Source organism: Bufo bufo, chromosome 10 (genome assembly GCF_905171765.1).
Source record: "Bufo bufo chromosome 10, aBufBuf1.1, whole genome shotgun sequence".
Lineage (NCBI taxonomy): Eukaryota > Metazoa > Chordata > Amphibia > Anura > Bufonidae > Bufo > Bufo bufo.
In genome coordinates this window covers 66,679,962-66,693,732 of record NC_053398.1, presented here as the reverse complement: position 1 = coordinate 66,693,732, position 13,771 = coordinate 66,679,962, and the positions used below count along the sequence as shown (strand labels likewise).

At 41.9% G+C, this 13,771-nt stretch overlaps 1 protein-coding gene across 1 annotated transcript in view; it reads left to right on the top strand.

Moving 5' to 3' along the window:
* EML3 (EMAP like 3) overlaps positions 1–11,976 on the top strand; it is a 185,708-nt gene extending 173,732 nt beyond the window's left edge. The window contains exons 19-23 of the mRNA XM_040409590.1: positions 4,779–4,981; positions 7,408–7,495; positions 8,846–8,944; positions 10,904–11,034; positions 11,126–11,976. Of these exons, the coding sequence (XP_040265524.1) occupies positions 4,779–4,981; positions 7,408–7,495; positions 8,846–8,944; positions 10,904–11,034; positions 11,126–11,314 (710 nt within the window). The 3' untranslated portion in view covers positions 11,315–11,976. The remainder of the gene's footprint in view (positions 1–4,778; positions 4,982–7,407; positions 7,496–8,845; positions 8,945–10,903; positions 11,035–11,125) is intronic.
* The last annotated feature ends 1,795 nt before the right edge of the window (positions 11,977–13,771 follow it).

Here is a 13,771-nt window from a genome sequence, read left to right as displayed (position 1 = left end):
CAGAGCGGGTTCGTCTGATGTCTGCTCAGACGGATCCGCTCCTATAATGCAGACGTTTGTATCCGTTCAGAACGGATCCGTCTGCATTATAGTTTAAAAAAATTTCTAATTGTGAAAGTAGCCTGAACGGATCCGTCCAGACTTTACATTGAAAGTGAATGGGGGACGGATCCGTTTGAAGATTGAGCCATATGGTGTCATCTTCAAGCGGATCCGTCCCCTTTGACTTCCATTGTAAGTCTGGACGGATCCGCTTGCCTCCGCACGGCCAGGCGGACACCCGAACGCTGCAAGCAGCGTTCAGGTGTCCGCTTGCTGAGCGGAGCGGAGGCTGAACGCTGCCAGACTGATGCATTCTGAGCGGATCCGCGTCCACTCAGAATACATTAGGGCAGTACGGATGCGTTCGGGGCCGCTTGTGAGCCCCTTCAAACGGAGCTCACAAGCGGACACCCGAACGCAGGTGTGAAAGTAGCCTAAGTGGTGATAACTTTAAAACGCTTTGACTTATCCAGGCCATTTTGAGATTGTTTTTTCGTCACATATTGTACTTCATGACACTGGTAAAATTAAGTCAAAAAAAAAAAAAATTTGCATAAAAAAAATACCTAATTTACAAAAAATTTGGAAAAAGTTTCAGTTTCTCTACTTCTGTAATACATAGTAATACCCCTAAAAATTGTGATGACTTTACATTCCCCATATGTCTACTTCATGTTTGAATTATTTTGGGAATGATATTTTATTTTTTGGGGATATTATAAGGCTTAGAAGTTTAGAAGCAAATCTTGAAATTTTTCAGAAATTTACAAAAACACAATTTTTAGGGACCACTACAGCTCTGAAGTCACTTTGCGAGGCTTACATAATAGAAACCACCCAAAAATGACCCCATTCTATAAACTACACCACTCAAGGTATTCAAAACTGATTTTACAAACTTCGTTAACCCTTTAGGTGTTGCACAAGAGTTATTGGCAAATGGGGATGAAATTTGAGAATTTAATTTTTTTGTCTAATCTTCCATTTTAACCCATTTTTTCCACTAACAAAGCAAGGGTTAACAGCCAAACAAGACTTTATTTTTATTGCCCTGACTCTGCCGTTTACAGAAACACCCCATATGTGGCCGTAAACTACTGTACGGCCACACAGCGGGGCGTAGAGTGAAAGGTGCGCGGTTTGGTTTTTGGAAGGCAGGTTTTGCTGGACTGGTTTTTTGACACCATGTCCTATTTGAAGCCCCCCTGATGCACCCCTAGATTAGAAATTCCATAAAAGTGACCCCATCTAAGAAACTACACCCCTCAAGGTATTCAAAACTGATTTTACAAACTTTGTTAACCCTTTAGGTGTTGCACAAGATTTAATGGAATATAGAGATAGAATTTCAAAATTTCACTTTTTTGGCAGATTTTCCATTTTAATATTTTTTTCCCAGTTATAAAGCTAGGGTTAACAGTCAAATAAAACTCATTATTTATGGCCCTGATTCTGTAGTTTACAGAAACACCCCATATGTGGTCGTAAACTGCTGTAAGGGCACACGGCAGGGCGCAGAGGGAAAGGAATGCCATACGGTTTTTGGAAGGCAGATTTTGCTGGACTGGTTTTTTTGACACCATGTCCCATTTGAAGCCCCCCTGATGCACCCCTAGAGTAGAAACTCCAAAAAAGTGACCCCATTTTAGAAACTACGGGATAGGGTGGCAGTTTTGTTGGTACTAGTTTAGGGTACATATGATTTTTGGTTGCTCTATATTACACTTTTTGTGCGGCAAGGTAACAAGAAATAGCTTTTTTGGCACCGTTTTTTTTTGTTATTTACAACATTCATGTGACAGGTTAGATCATGTGGTAATTTTATAGAGCAGGTTGTCATGGACGCGGCGATACCTAATATGTATACAATTTTTTTTATTTATGTAAGTTTTACACAATGATTTCATTTTTAAAACAAAAAAAAGTTTTAGTGTCTCCATAGTCTAGGAGCCATAGTTTTTTTTTTTGTTTTTGGGCGATTATCTTAACTAGGGTCTCATTTTTTGCGGGATGAGATGACTGTTTGATTGGCACTATTTCGGGGTGTATATGACTTTTTGATCGCTTGCTATTACACTTTTTGTGAAGTAAGATGACAAAAAATTGCTTTTTTTACACCGTTTTTATTTTTACTTTTTTACGGTGGTCACCTGAGGGGTTAGGTCATGTGATATTTTTATAGAGCCGGTCGATACGGACGCGGCGATACCTAATATGTATACTTTTTTTTTTTTTATTTATGTAAGTTTTACACAATGATTTCATTTTTGAAACAAAAAAAATCATGTTTTAGTGTTCCCATAGTCTGAGAGCCATAGTTTTTTAAGTTTTTGGGCGATTATCCTGGGTAGGGAATGATTTTTGCGGGATGAGATGACTGTTTGATTGTTACAATTTTGGCGTACTTGCGACTTTTTTGATCACTTTTATTACCTTTTTTGGGAAGTAAGGTGGGCAAAATTTCAATTTCATCATAGTTTTTTATTTTTTATTTTTATGGCCTTCTCCGTTTGGGTAAAGTAACATGACCGTTTTATAGATCAGGTCGTTACGGACGCGGCGATACCAAACATGTGTAGGGAATTTTATTTTTTTTATTTTTATTCAGTGATAAATTATTTTTTTTATCTTAACTTTTTTCACTTTTTTTTTTCTTTTTTTTGACCCAGACCCACTTGGTTCTTGAAGATCCAGTGGGTCTGATGTCTGTATAATACAGTGCAGTACACTATATAGTGTATTGTACTGTATTTTACTTACACTTTGTCTGAACAGATCTATGCCTTTAGCACAGATCTGTTCAGCACCATGGACAGCAGGATGCCTGAGACGGCGTCCTGTTGTCATGGGAACCTTCCTCGTCTGCTCAGTAGTGGCCAGAACTGCGCAGACGGGGAAGGGTAAGGAGGGGGGCTGTCTGGGGGCTCTCTCCATCTCCATCAGGGGGCTGCAAAGGCACACCCATAGCTGTTAACCTTTTCCATACAGCGGTCCGTACGGACCGCGGTATGGAAAGGGTTAAACGGCTGACATCGCATCACAGATGTCAGCAATGTGCTGACACCCTGGTATACCCACTCTACACCAACGATTATTCAAGGGGAGGCACCGCCCGCAACCCTCCCCCTGCACCTCCCGCCGCCATAAAATCATTCGGGGGTGCAGGGGGGGGTGAATAAAACTATATTTTAGGCATATAAAGTTTCTGATCCCCGCGATCAGGGACCGCGGGGATCAGAAACTGCTGAAAGCGCAACAAACCGCAGGTCTGAATTGAACTGCGGTTTGTTGCGATTGCTGACATGGGGGGGTCACGAGACCCCCCCGCACATTTAGCCGAGGTGCCTGCTCAATGATTTTAGCAGGCACCTTGTTCCGATCACAGCCGGCCGGCCGGGCGGCAGTGATCGGAACAACACATGACGTACCGGTACGTCATGTGTCCTTAAGTACCAGGACATCATGACTTACCGGTACGTCATGTGTCCTGAAGAGGTTAAGGAGCAGACGATCATAAAAAGGATGTACTTTCGGAAGAAAAAAATTCATGTGAATAAAGTGGTGTATAAAAAAAATATATATATACCTTAAAATACCCAGTAAAAACATGATATACTGAATCAGACATCATCCTATAAGAGTATTCTACCTATCTATATTGTTTGCATTAAACTCAATATTCAATCCCTGGGGTTGTAAGGATTGTAAAGTAAAAATCCATTTCAACTCTTTTCTCTTTAGCATGCGCTCCCTGTCTCCTCCTCTCCGCACAGATGGGGGCTGAGATCGAGACAGGGAGCACGGATGAGGGTCACAGATTGGGGGCAAAGATCAGCTAATGCATGATTTTAGGCTCTGATCTGCAGAGTGCAGATCAGAGCCTGAAACTGACATTTTTAATGCTGCGCTCCAATTGGTTAGTCTACATACACTAATCAATTGGAGCGATCGCCGACAAGGGACCACTCTGATTGATTGGTCCCTTGCTGGCATTACAGGACTCTGTACTGTCCCTGACAGCGGCAGTGCAGGGGCAGAAGCTTTAATCCTAGCACTTTGCAGAGCTTGGATTAAAGAGCTGCCAGAATGTTTATATACGTGCTATCTGCACTGGGTATGTGCAGATAGGACGTATATAGCCTTATGGCAGTCGTGAAGGGGTTAAATAAGAAAGCTTTTAGTTTTTTCTTTTCAATAGCAAAGATTTGGATAATTCTGTTTTCATTATTTCATTATGGAGTGCAGAATAATGAGAAACAAAAAAAATAGTTTCATTTTAGCACAAAACCGCAACATAAAATGTCAAAAAGCGAAAGGGTCTGAAGACTTTCTGAATGCACTGTAATTGCCACTTTTTCAAATGCATTCTTTTGTGTTTTATTTTTGAGTTCATGCTAGATCCTGGAGAATGCATTGTGTAGATCAGTGTTCCCCAGATCCGGTCCTCAGGGTCTACCTGACGGTCATGACTTGAGAATATCCCATAGAATGAATACCTCTGGTAAGTCCTGATGCATGGACAGTAATTATATCAGCTGCTCAATACTAAGGAAGTCCTGAAAACAGGACCGGCAGGTGGGCCCTGAGGACTGGAGCTGAGGAACCCTGATGTAGATCCTCAATTCTCACAGTAACGGGCATGCCCAGAATTTGTTTGTGATTTTAAAAATCGTGTTGTATTAAAAAAAAAAGTTAAAAAAACAACAACATTATTCTGTGTTTCTTCCCTCTGATAGATGGGAATTTCCTGGCTGTTGGATCCCATGATAATGTCATCTACATGTACAGCACAGGCCAGAAAGATCATAAAGATTATTCACGTGACAACTCTATAGAAGATAAATATAGCCCCCAAGAAGAAGGGGAAAACCCCGAAGTAGAGGGAGATAACTGTGTGTCTCAGAGAATACGGCAATACACACGATATGGAAAGTGTGTGGTGAGTTCTCATGATTGTTTACTTTCCTCATCCTCTTAAACTGGCCATATACCATTAATAGCTGTCAGCTGAAGGCAGCGATGGACTGGCCATCGGGAGTACCGGGAGAATCCCGGTGGGCCGATCGAATTATGGGCCGGCCAGGGCCGCCATCAGGGGGGTAAAGCTCCAGTAACAGCAGGCAGTGTGGGGGCGGCGCTCACTCACTGACGTCACACGCCTGCTCCTCCCACTAGGCGGCGCAGGCGCGTGACGTCAGTGAGTGAGCGCTGCCGCCCGCACTTGTTACTGGAGGCGGGAGCTGAATGTAAGGTAGTAAAGACTCTTTACTAAAGAGATGAGCGCTGTGCCCCCACGTGTAGTAGAATACCTACCTGGAGGCTGGAGCCAGAGCAGACTGTGCACAGAAAGGGCACTTTGTCACTGTGGACAAAGTATGGCACTTTCTGTGCACAGATTGGCTCTAGGTGGGTACAGTGTGGCACTGCAGTCACTAAGGGCACTATTTATCTGGGCATAGTAGGGCACTATCTGCCCACATAGTCAACATATGGCGCTCTGGGCACTGCCATATAATAGTGTGGGTACGGCGATATTTGGTTCTATGTGGGCACTGTATGATTGTGGGCAGATAGTGCCATACTATCCACAGATAAATGGCGCATTTAGTGCCTGTCGTGCCCACATAGTGCCATATAGAACCCATACTCGGAAAGCGCCATACTTGTGTAGACAGAGTATAATTATAGGCAAAGTATGGCACTTTCTGCCCACGTTTTAGCTCTAGGTAGGTATGATATGGCACTTTGTGGGCACTGTAGACACTAAATACACAACTTATCTGAGCATAGTATGCCCAGGTCTTCCCACGGTCATACAGTGCTCAGATAGCGCCATGTTATGCACAGATAAATGGTGTATTTCTTGCTTATGGTGCCATACAGTACCTACCTAAAGTGAAAACCTACAGTACTTTGGCCACAGTCATACAGTGCCGACATAGAGCCAAAGTATGGCACTTTCTATGCACCTAGGTAGGTACTATATGGGTACAAATGCGCTATTTTTCTGTGAATAGGAGGGCACTATCGTGCTCTATGTGGGCACTGTATCACTATTAGGGCAGATAGTGCCATAGAGACAAAATGTCTCCCAGCACATTATACATGGCTCGTCATCATGGTTACGACCTCCCTGTAATCCAGCATTGGTGGTCGAAAAAAGCACCAAACTATGTGCACTCCCACAATCCCGGCTACTCCTATAGTGTGCAAGCATGACCACCGCTGCTGGATTACAGGGTGGTCAAAACCATGGAAACGAGCAGTGCATAATGTGATGGAAAAATGACTCCCGCCAGCAAAGGAAGCAATATGGACAATCACAATACATTAGTAAGTGCCTTGTATTAACTTTCTCTACAAGATAAATGCCACTTGCTGAAGAGACATAACCCCTTCAAGGATGCGTGCACTGATATGCTGTAGATTTGCATCCATTAAATCCACACTATTTACAGCATACATTGACCTGTGGTGCGGTTTTAAGTCTGCAGTCAGTTTATGCTGCGGATTCCCTCCTTTGCAGTGCACAGATCTGCTGTAAAATCTGCATGTAACTCACATATTTTGTTGTGGATTTTGCTGCTGCAAATTACGTCCTGCACGGATGTGCCCCTTGCTTTCTTTCATTTTGTATGCATAGGTGGTGCCCTATGTGGGCTCTGTATGGCACGCACTGTGCACTGTTTGGCAGTGGCTTGCCTAGTAAGGTGATCACCATCACCATGCTCAGTTTTTATTATCCCCACAGCCTGTGTTAAAATTAAAGTTACTGTCTGCAGCCTGCAGGATACCGATTTATTAATGTATACTACTGTGAGTGGCGGGGAGGGGGATCTATGGATGACGGCACTGTTATAGGGAGGGGGATCCGTGGATGGCACTGTTATGGGGGGGGGGGGTCTGTCATGTGGATGACATTGACACTTATGGGGGGGGGGGTCTGTGGATGACACTTATGGGGGGGATCTGTGGATACCATTATTTTTTTGAGTGTGTTTGGGAAAAATAAAGTGGGCCGGTCTGGCTGAAGTCCAGGGCCACTTTATTGTCCCAGTCCATCCCTGGCTGAAGGCTTATTCGTCTGACACCCTCATACACATGCATGCTTGGCTCAGCCAAGCGTGTATGTGCTCTCAGTGGGGAGAGGGGAATAAGCTGCTGCCAGACACCTCTGATAGCAGCTTATCTTCCTTGAAAACAAAGGATCTGCCATGTTGAAATCCAACAGGGACCAGTGTACTGTATAATAGCTGAGGCAGTGGATGAAGCTCAACATTTGTTACTTTTCCTTCTCTCTACATTAGTACAGTAAAGTCACCAATAAAATTCATGGACATGGAATTTTGAATTTTATTACCATAGGGACACTCTAGCTTTATCACACATTTGGATTGGTCGAAAGATGGAAATTATATCATGTCAAACTCTGGAGACTATGAGATACTATATTGTAAGTATTGACAACTAAAAATGTACTTTTTTTTCTTCAAGTAATACGGTTATATTAGGATGAAGGGGGGTTTCCAGTCTTATTTTAATGAATTATAAGAATTGTGAAGTGCAAATTTACACAACCTCTTCATATACAATGGTGAGATTTAATAGACAAAATGGGGCAGATTTATTAGTTAAAGTTGTTACACCAAAAGGGGGGGGGGGGCTTAGTGCCGATGTACCCTTCACGGCATGCTGAATTTGTGCTAGAAACCGCCGTAAATTATTGCTGAAATCTATGTTAGCTCATAGCCAAAATTTTCATACAAATGGCACTGAACAATTACATTGCTATTGGGAGATCTCACTCTTTGTGTATTTTTCCAGTGACATTTGTCAAATAATATTTGAAATGTAATGATGCCATGTAAAAGAGTAACAATTTTAGTAACCTTAGGCCCAGTGTTTGCAAGGTGATGTGTTATTAGTAACCTCTGTATTGTAGTTTGTGAAAATAGATATTACAACAGCCTTGCAAACACAGATATAAAGGCTTTAGAACAGAAAGGTGCCACTCAAATGACAGCATTCTGAAGGTGCCCATGAACTTTAGCTATGTTAGCCAAATAAGCGTATGGCGGACAGCTATTCATTCAGACTTTATGATGTATGTATTTTTAGTGGGGAGAGGGAACTAAGACTAAACGTTTCTGTTTAGTCCTCATGCATTCTGAATGGAAATAAATCTGTTCAGGATGTCTTCCGTTCCGTCAGCATTCTGTTTTGTGACAAGACACAAAGCCGCTGCAAGCTGCGGTTTTGTGTCTGGTCATAAAAACAGAAAAAAAGTGGATCTGTCACTGAAAACAATGGAAGTCAATGGTGACTGATCCGTTTTTTTTACACACAACCGCAACAGATGCATCCTGATGTGCAAAATCAAAACTGATGGGTTTAATTGCGGTATTAAGATCCTCTGCCGGATCTCAATAACGGAATTAACAACGCAAGTGTGAAAGTAGCCTAAGCCAATAATAAGAGTAGTTCTCTTTGCCGCAGGAACAAGGGATCAGGCATGTTAACATCGAACATGCCCAGTCCTTCATTTCCCTGACATCTGCTATCGGATGAGATACGCATGCACACTAGAGAGCGTGTGGTCCAGCCGAAACTGGCTACTTGTCATGTAATGTACTGGATACCAATCCCACCTTAAATTATACAGTAATATATTCAATATGAAGAATTTCTTGTAAAGTGGAATGCTTTCACTGGTCATTTTAAGATGTCACAGACTTTATATGATATTACTTTAAAAAATCTGCAGTTGTCTTACCTTTTCTGTTTATCACGTACTTCAATTAAGGGGATATCACTGGAGGCTGCAAACTTCTCAGAAACAGATATAAAAACAAAGATCGTGAGTGGGCAACATACACATGTGTACTAGGATACCATGTTTTTGGTAAGTTCAACACTACTTTTCTGAGAATATATATATATATATATATATATATATATATATATATATATATATATATATATATATATATATATATATATATATATATAGTATTACTGTATTTCTGAAATATACGCTATAATCTAAAGGCTCAGTGTAACATGTACATCTTCCAGGATCCACAGCACTAAGATAGGCCATACACATAAGATTTTGGCTGAAAAGCTATCACTTCTGATCTCCTCATATACATACCAAAATGAAAGACACTAAAGATGAATCGCACTGCTGGTGGTGCAAAGTTCAAAGCCAGTAGATAAAAGTAAAGATGCTTTATTAGCACAAGATGTTTCTTGAGCACTTTGTTCTCTTCATCAGGTCCAGTGTCTTTGCTTCTTTTTGTATATCTGTCCACTAAGTAATTTTTTGCTTTTTAGTGTGGGAATTGCAGCAGCTACAAGTGAGCAACATTTTTGGGGCAAACCATGCCTATTTGGTGCATGAAATCTACTACCCAATGGTGTGCTGTGTGTTTTTCTTCGCTTGCAGCCCTCATACACATCATATACATGACTGCTTGCCTCAGCGGAGCAAGCATGTGTTCTCAGTAGGAAGAGAGGAGAGAATCCACTACTCGACACCTAAGACAGTGGTTTATTGGGCAGTCCCAATACACATTAGATGGTCGGCGAGTCAGGGGGTTTGGCCTATATGTGTACAGCCAGCTTAAGGTACTTATAAAAGTCTTTCTAAAATACACATACCATTTAGCTGACCATAGTAGTAGAAATACTCCAGGCACTCACTAATGCTTGCTAATCTTTTATTTTACAGTATACTAGTATGTATACAACAGTAAAAAAAACAAGAAAACTAAAGCTCATAGACGTCCAGTAATGAAAAATAGTATACTTTATTAGTTACAAAAAATGTATAGATAATAAATACCATAAAACAAGCGGGATAGGGAGCACAAACACCATCCCAGCATTGCAGTGTCTACATATATAACATCAACAACGATATGCACGAAAATTAATAGAAGCGAGTCCTAGTGTAGAAACATCATGGCATCAACAGACAATGTAGCTATAACAGGTAATGTCCCCAAAAGGTGTTCATACAAAAAACCGCAACAAAAGGCGGCTGTATGAACCCACCGGAGCTATGTCCTGACTATATATAAAAGGCCATGAGTATAGATGGAAATAACATGGACTCACCAAGAGATAACCGCGACCTGAATGCCTGGGATGGCGTTACCCCGACGCGCGTTTCGGCGTACCTTCGTCAGGGGGTCAGTAGTAGAACACATTTCAGCCTTTCTCAACTCCTCATAGTAGTTGAGAAAGCCTGGGGTGGGCCGAAACTCATCCTTTTATTTGACAACATACTGGAGATAATTCCATTCAATGATTACAGATGGCAGTGAACCACAATCTGAAGTCTGATTTCTACCGCATTCTGCATGTTATTATTACACCACACTCGTAACTAAAAAAACAATTGACTACAATTATAATAACATTATAATATGTATTACATTCTTAAATGGGAATTCACATTTTATAAAGTACCACCATATGATTGTTCTAGGATATGCTATCATTCTGGGCTCCTCACTGATCCTAAGATTGAAGGCGCTGCCACGGTTAATCAGTTATATGGCCCCTTCACTGTTTTCCCTGCACAGTAGCGCCCCAGGCCACCTGCCTATACATGAAACTGCAGAACAGCTCCACTCAAGTAAACTGGGGTGGCTGCAGATACCTGCACAGTCGGCTGACCAGAAATGCCAATGTGCAGGCAAAATCAGTCATGGGGCTGTAGTGCTGAATTTTTACAAACCTAGCGATATGACATTACACATTTAATTGACACTACACATTTAAAATTAAAGACTACATACTCTGACACTATATAGAAGAGGTTAGTAAATTGTTTCTTTGTTTTTTTTAATAGGAGTTTGGCCAGAAGGATCTGATGGGACAGACATTAATGCTCTTGCCCGCTCCCATGAGATGACCATGATCGCAGTTGCAGATGATTTCTGTAAGGTTCATCTCTTTCGATATCCTTGCAATAAGCCCAAGGTATTAAGCCTGCCTTGTTCATATGTCATGTAATATGCTGCTAATGTAAAAGGACTGTAATTAATTCATATCACATTTATCTCTCCAATAGGCACCAAGCTATGTCTATTGTGGTCACGGAAGTCATGTGACCAATGTTCGCTTCACTCACAATGATAGTTACCTCATCTCATTGGGCGGGAAGGATGCAAGCATATTTCAGTGGAGGGTTGTGAAGGCCAGCAACATTCCTCGCAATCATTCACTGTCCTCCACCTCTTCTATAGAAACCGCTCACTGAGTGATATTTCATATTACACAAAGCATCATCTGCAAGAATTACATGGTGAATAAAGCCGCATACCATGACTTACACACTCTATTGTATCTGTCAACCTTCTGCAACTTAGCCAAAAATGCCACAAAAGGTAGTTGTGAACCAACTTTACACCGCTATATGGCTTTATATTCCCTTACATAGCTTTCCCTAAACTGCTATAGTGATCAGACTTAGCCATATGTCTTAACACCATGTTAACTACTGAAGCACAAATACATCAAATACTGCAGTATCACAATCTGCTTCATTTACTGTATTTTCTCTTGTACATATTATAGGTTAAGACTTAAGCTGCAAACACAAGCATAGACATTTTTTGCAGGAGTGAGAGAGCAGAACTTATATATATTGAGGTATTTCACCAAAAAACAAATGCCATGCTGGTGCTGACACTTCGATAGCATGTTACTTAAGCAGACAGAATCCCTGATTTATTTGAAATGCTACTACCAATAATTGCACTGTAGATAATCCTGACAGGAAACTTTCCTTCCCATAATGTGTTATTACATGCAAACAATGCTGACTCCGAGCCACATCTATCAGTAGTACAAACCTAACTAACATGAGAGCTGAGCCTGCTGAGTGGAGAGCCAGGCTGCTTTCACACTAGCGTTTTTGCGGATCCGTAATGGATCTGCAAAAACGCTTCCATTACAATAATACAACCGCATGCATCCGTCATGAATGGAGCCGGTTGTATTATGTCTTATATAGCCAAGACGGATCTGTCATTAAAAGTCAATGGGGGATGGATCAGTTTTCTATTGTGCCAAAGAAAATGGATCCGTCCCCATTGACTTACATTGTGTGTCAGGACGGATCCGTCCCACTCCGCATACCAGGACGGTCAGAAAAACACTGCAGGCAGCGTTTTGGTGTTCGCCTCCAGAGCAGAATGGTGACTTAACGGAGGCAAACTGATGCATTCTGAGCGGATCCTTTTCCATTCAGAATGCATTAGGGCAAAACTGATCCGTTTTGGACCGCTTGTGAGAAAAGCGGAAAGCCAAAACACTAGTGTGAAAGTAGCCTTAGTTTCTCACCCCCCATGCTCTCATAGTGCACCCTCCCTCTTACCTTTATTTTTATACTGCCTTCCAAAGCACTTTCTTTTGATCCCTTAATGTATATAAATGTATATTTTAAAGGGGTTTTCCAGGTTATAAGTATTAATGACCTATCCTTAGCATGGGCTTGACACCCCCACCAATCAGCTATTAATAGCAGTCACTGAATCTGGAAGCACAGCTCTGTTCTCTGTGTAGTGGCTATCCCGTGTTACTGCAGCTCAGCTCCCGTTAACATGAATGGAATCTGAGAAGCAGCAGCCCGGTACAGCCCGTTATAGTGGCATTTCACGTGTTGCCGTTATACCTTGTGCTTCAGCAACAGCTGCTTGTGGGTTTGAATTGGGGCCATTGTGTTCAATGGCGGTTCATGTTGCCACTGCTCCGTGTATTCTGGCATTGGTTACTTGTGTGAATTGTGCTGGTATCCCTCTTCAGTTTTTTCTATCTCAAGGGTTAATCCTTGTCCTTGCTGTGTATGTATGTACTAGTCAGTCGGTTAAGTCTGCTATACAGTCCTGAGTTCTGTGTCAGTTTGGTAGGATGTCTCTTGAGTACTGTGACCTGCCCTGGTTGTGTAATTAGGTCATGTCTTTCAGGTCTTTCTTGTCATGGCAAGTCTTGCGTTGATCTGTTTGGAGTCTGTCTATGCACCTTGTTGGAGTTTATATCTCAAGCTTGTGTCCAGATCCTTCTGGTTTTGTCCGTGTCTGAATTCTGACCTAGCGTCCTAACTCATAGTTTGTGCTTTGGTATAGTCTGTATGGAGCTTTCCGTCTGTCTGTGTATGCTGGCTTTTGTTCTGTCTTGCTAAGTTTTGCTCATAAACAATGCCTTGAAAAGGTATTCAAAGCCCTACAAACTTAAAGGAGTTGTCTCATCTCAGACAATAGGGGCATAGGATATGCCCCCATTGTCTTATAGGTCTGGGTTCCACCGCTGGGACCCGCACTCATTCGGGAACAGTCCGGCCACCACCAAGTGCTCTCCCCATAAAAGTGAACCCTCCACCACTTCCTGGCTCCGTTCTTGATATAGGTGCCGGTCCCAGTGGTGGGACTCACATTTATCAGACAATGGACAATATCCTAGCGATTTGCCCCCATTGTCTGAGTTGAGACAACCCCTTTAAATGTACTTTATTGGGATTTTATGTGATAGACAAACACATAGTATCAAGTATGTGTGAAGTGAAAAGAAAATGATACATAGTTTTCAACATTTTTAATAAATAAAAATCTGGAAAGTGAGGCATGCATTTGTATTCAACCCCTCTGAGTCAATACTTTGTAGGACTACCTTTCGCTGCAATTGCAGCTGCAAGTTTTTGGGGTATGTCTCTACTGGG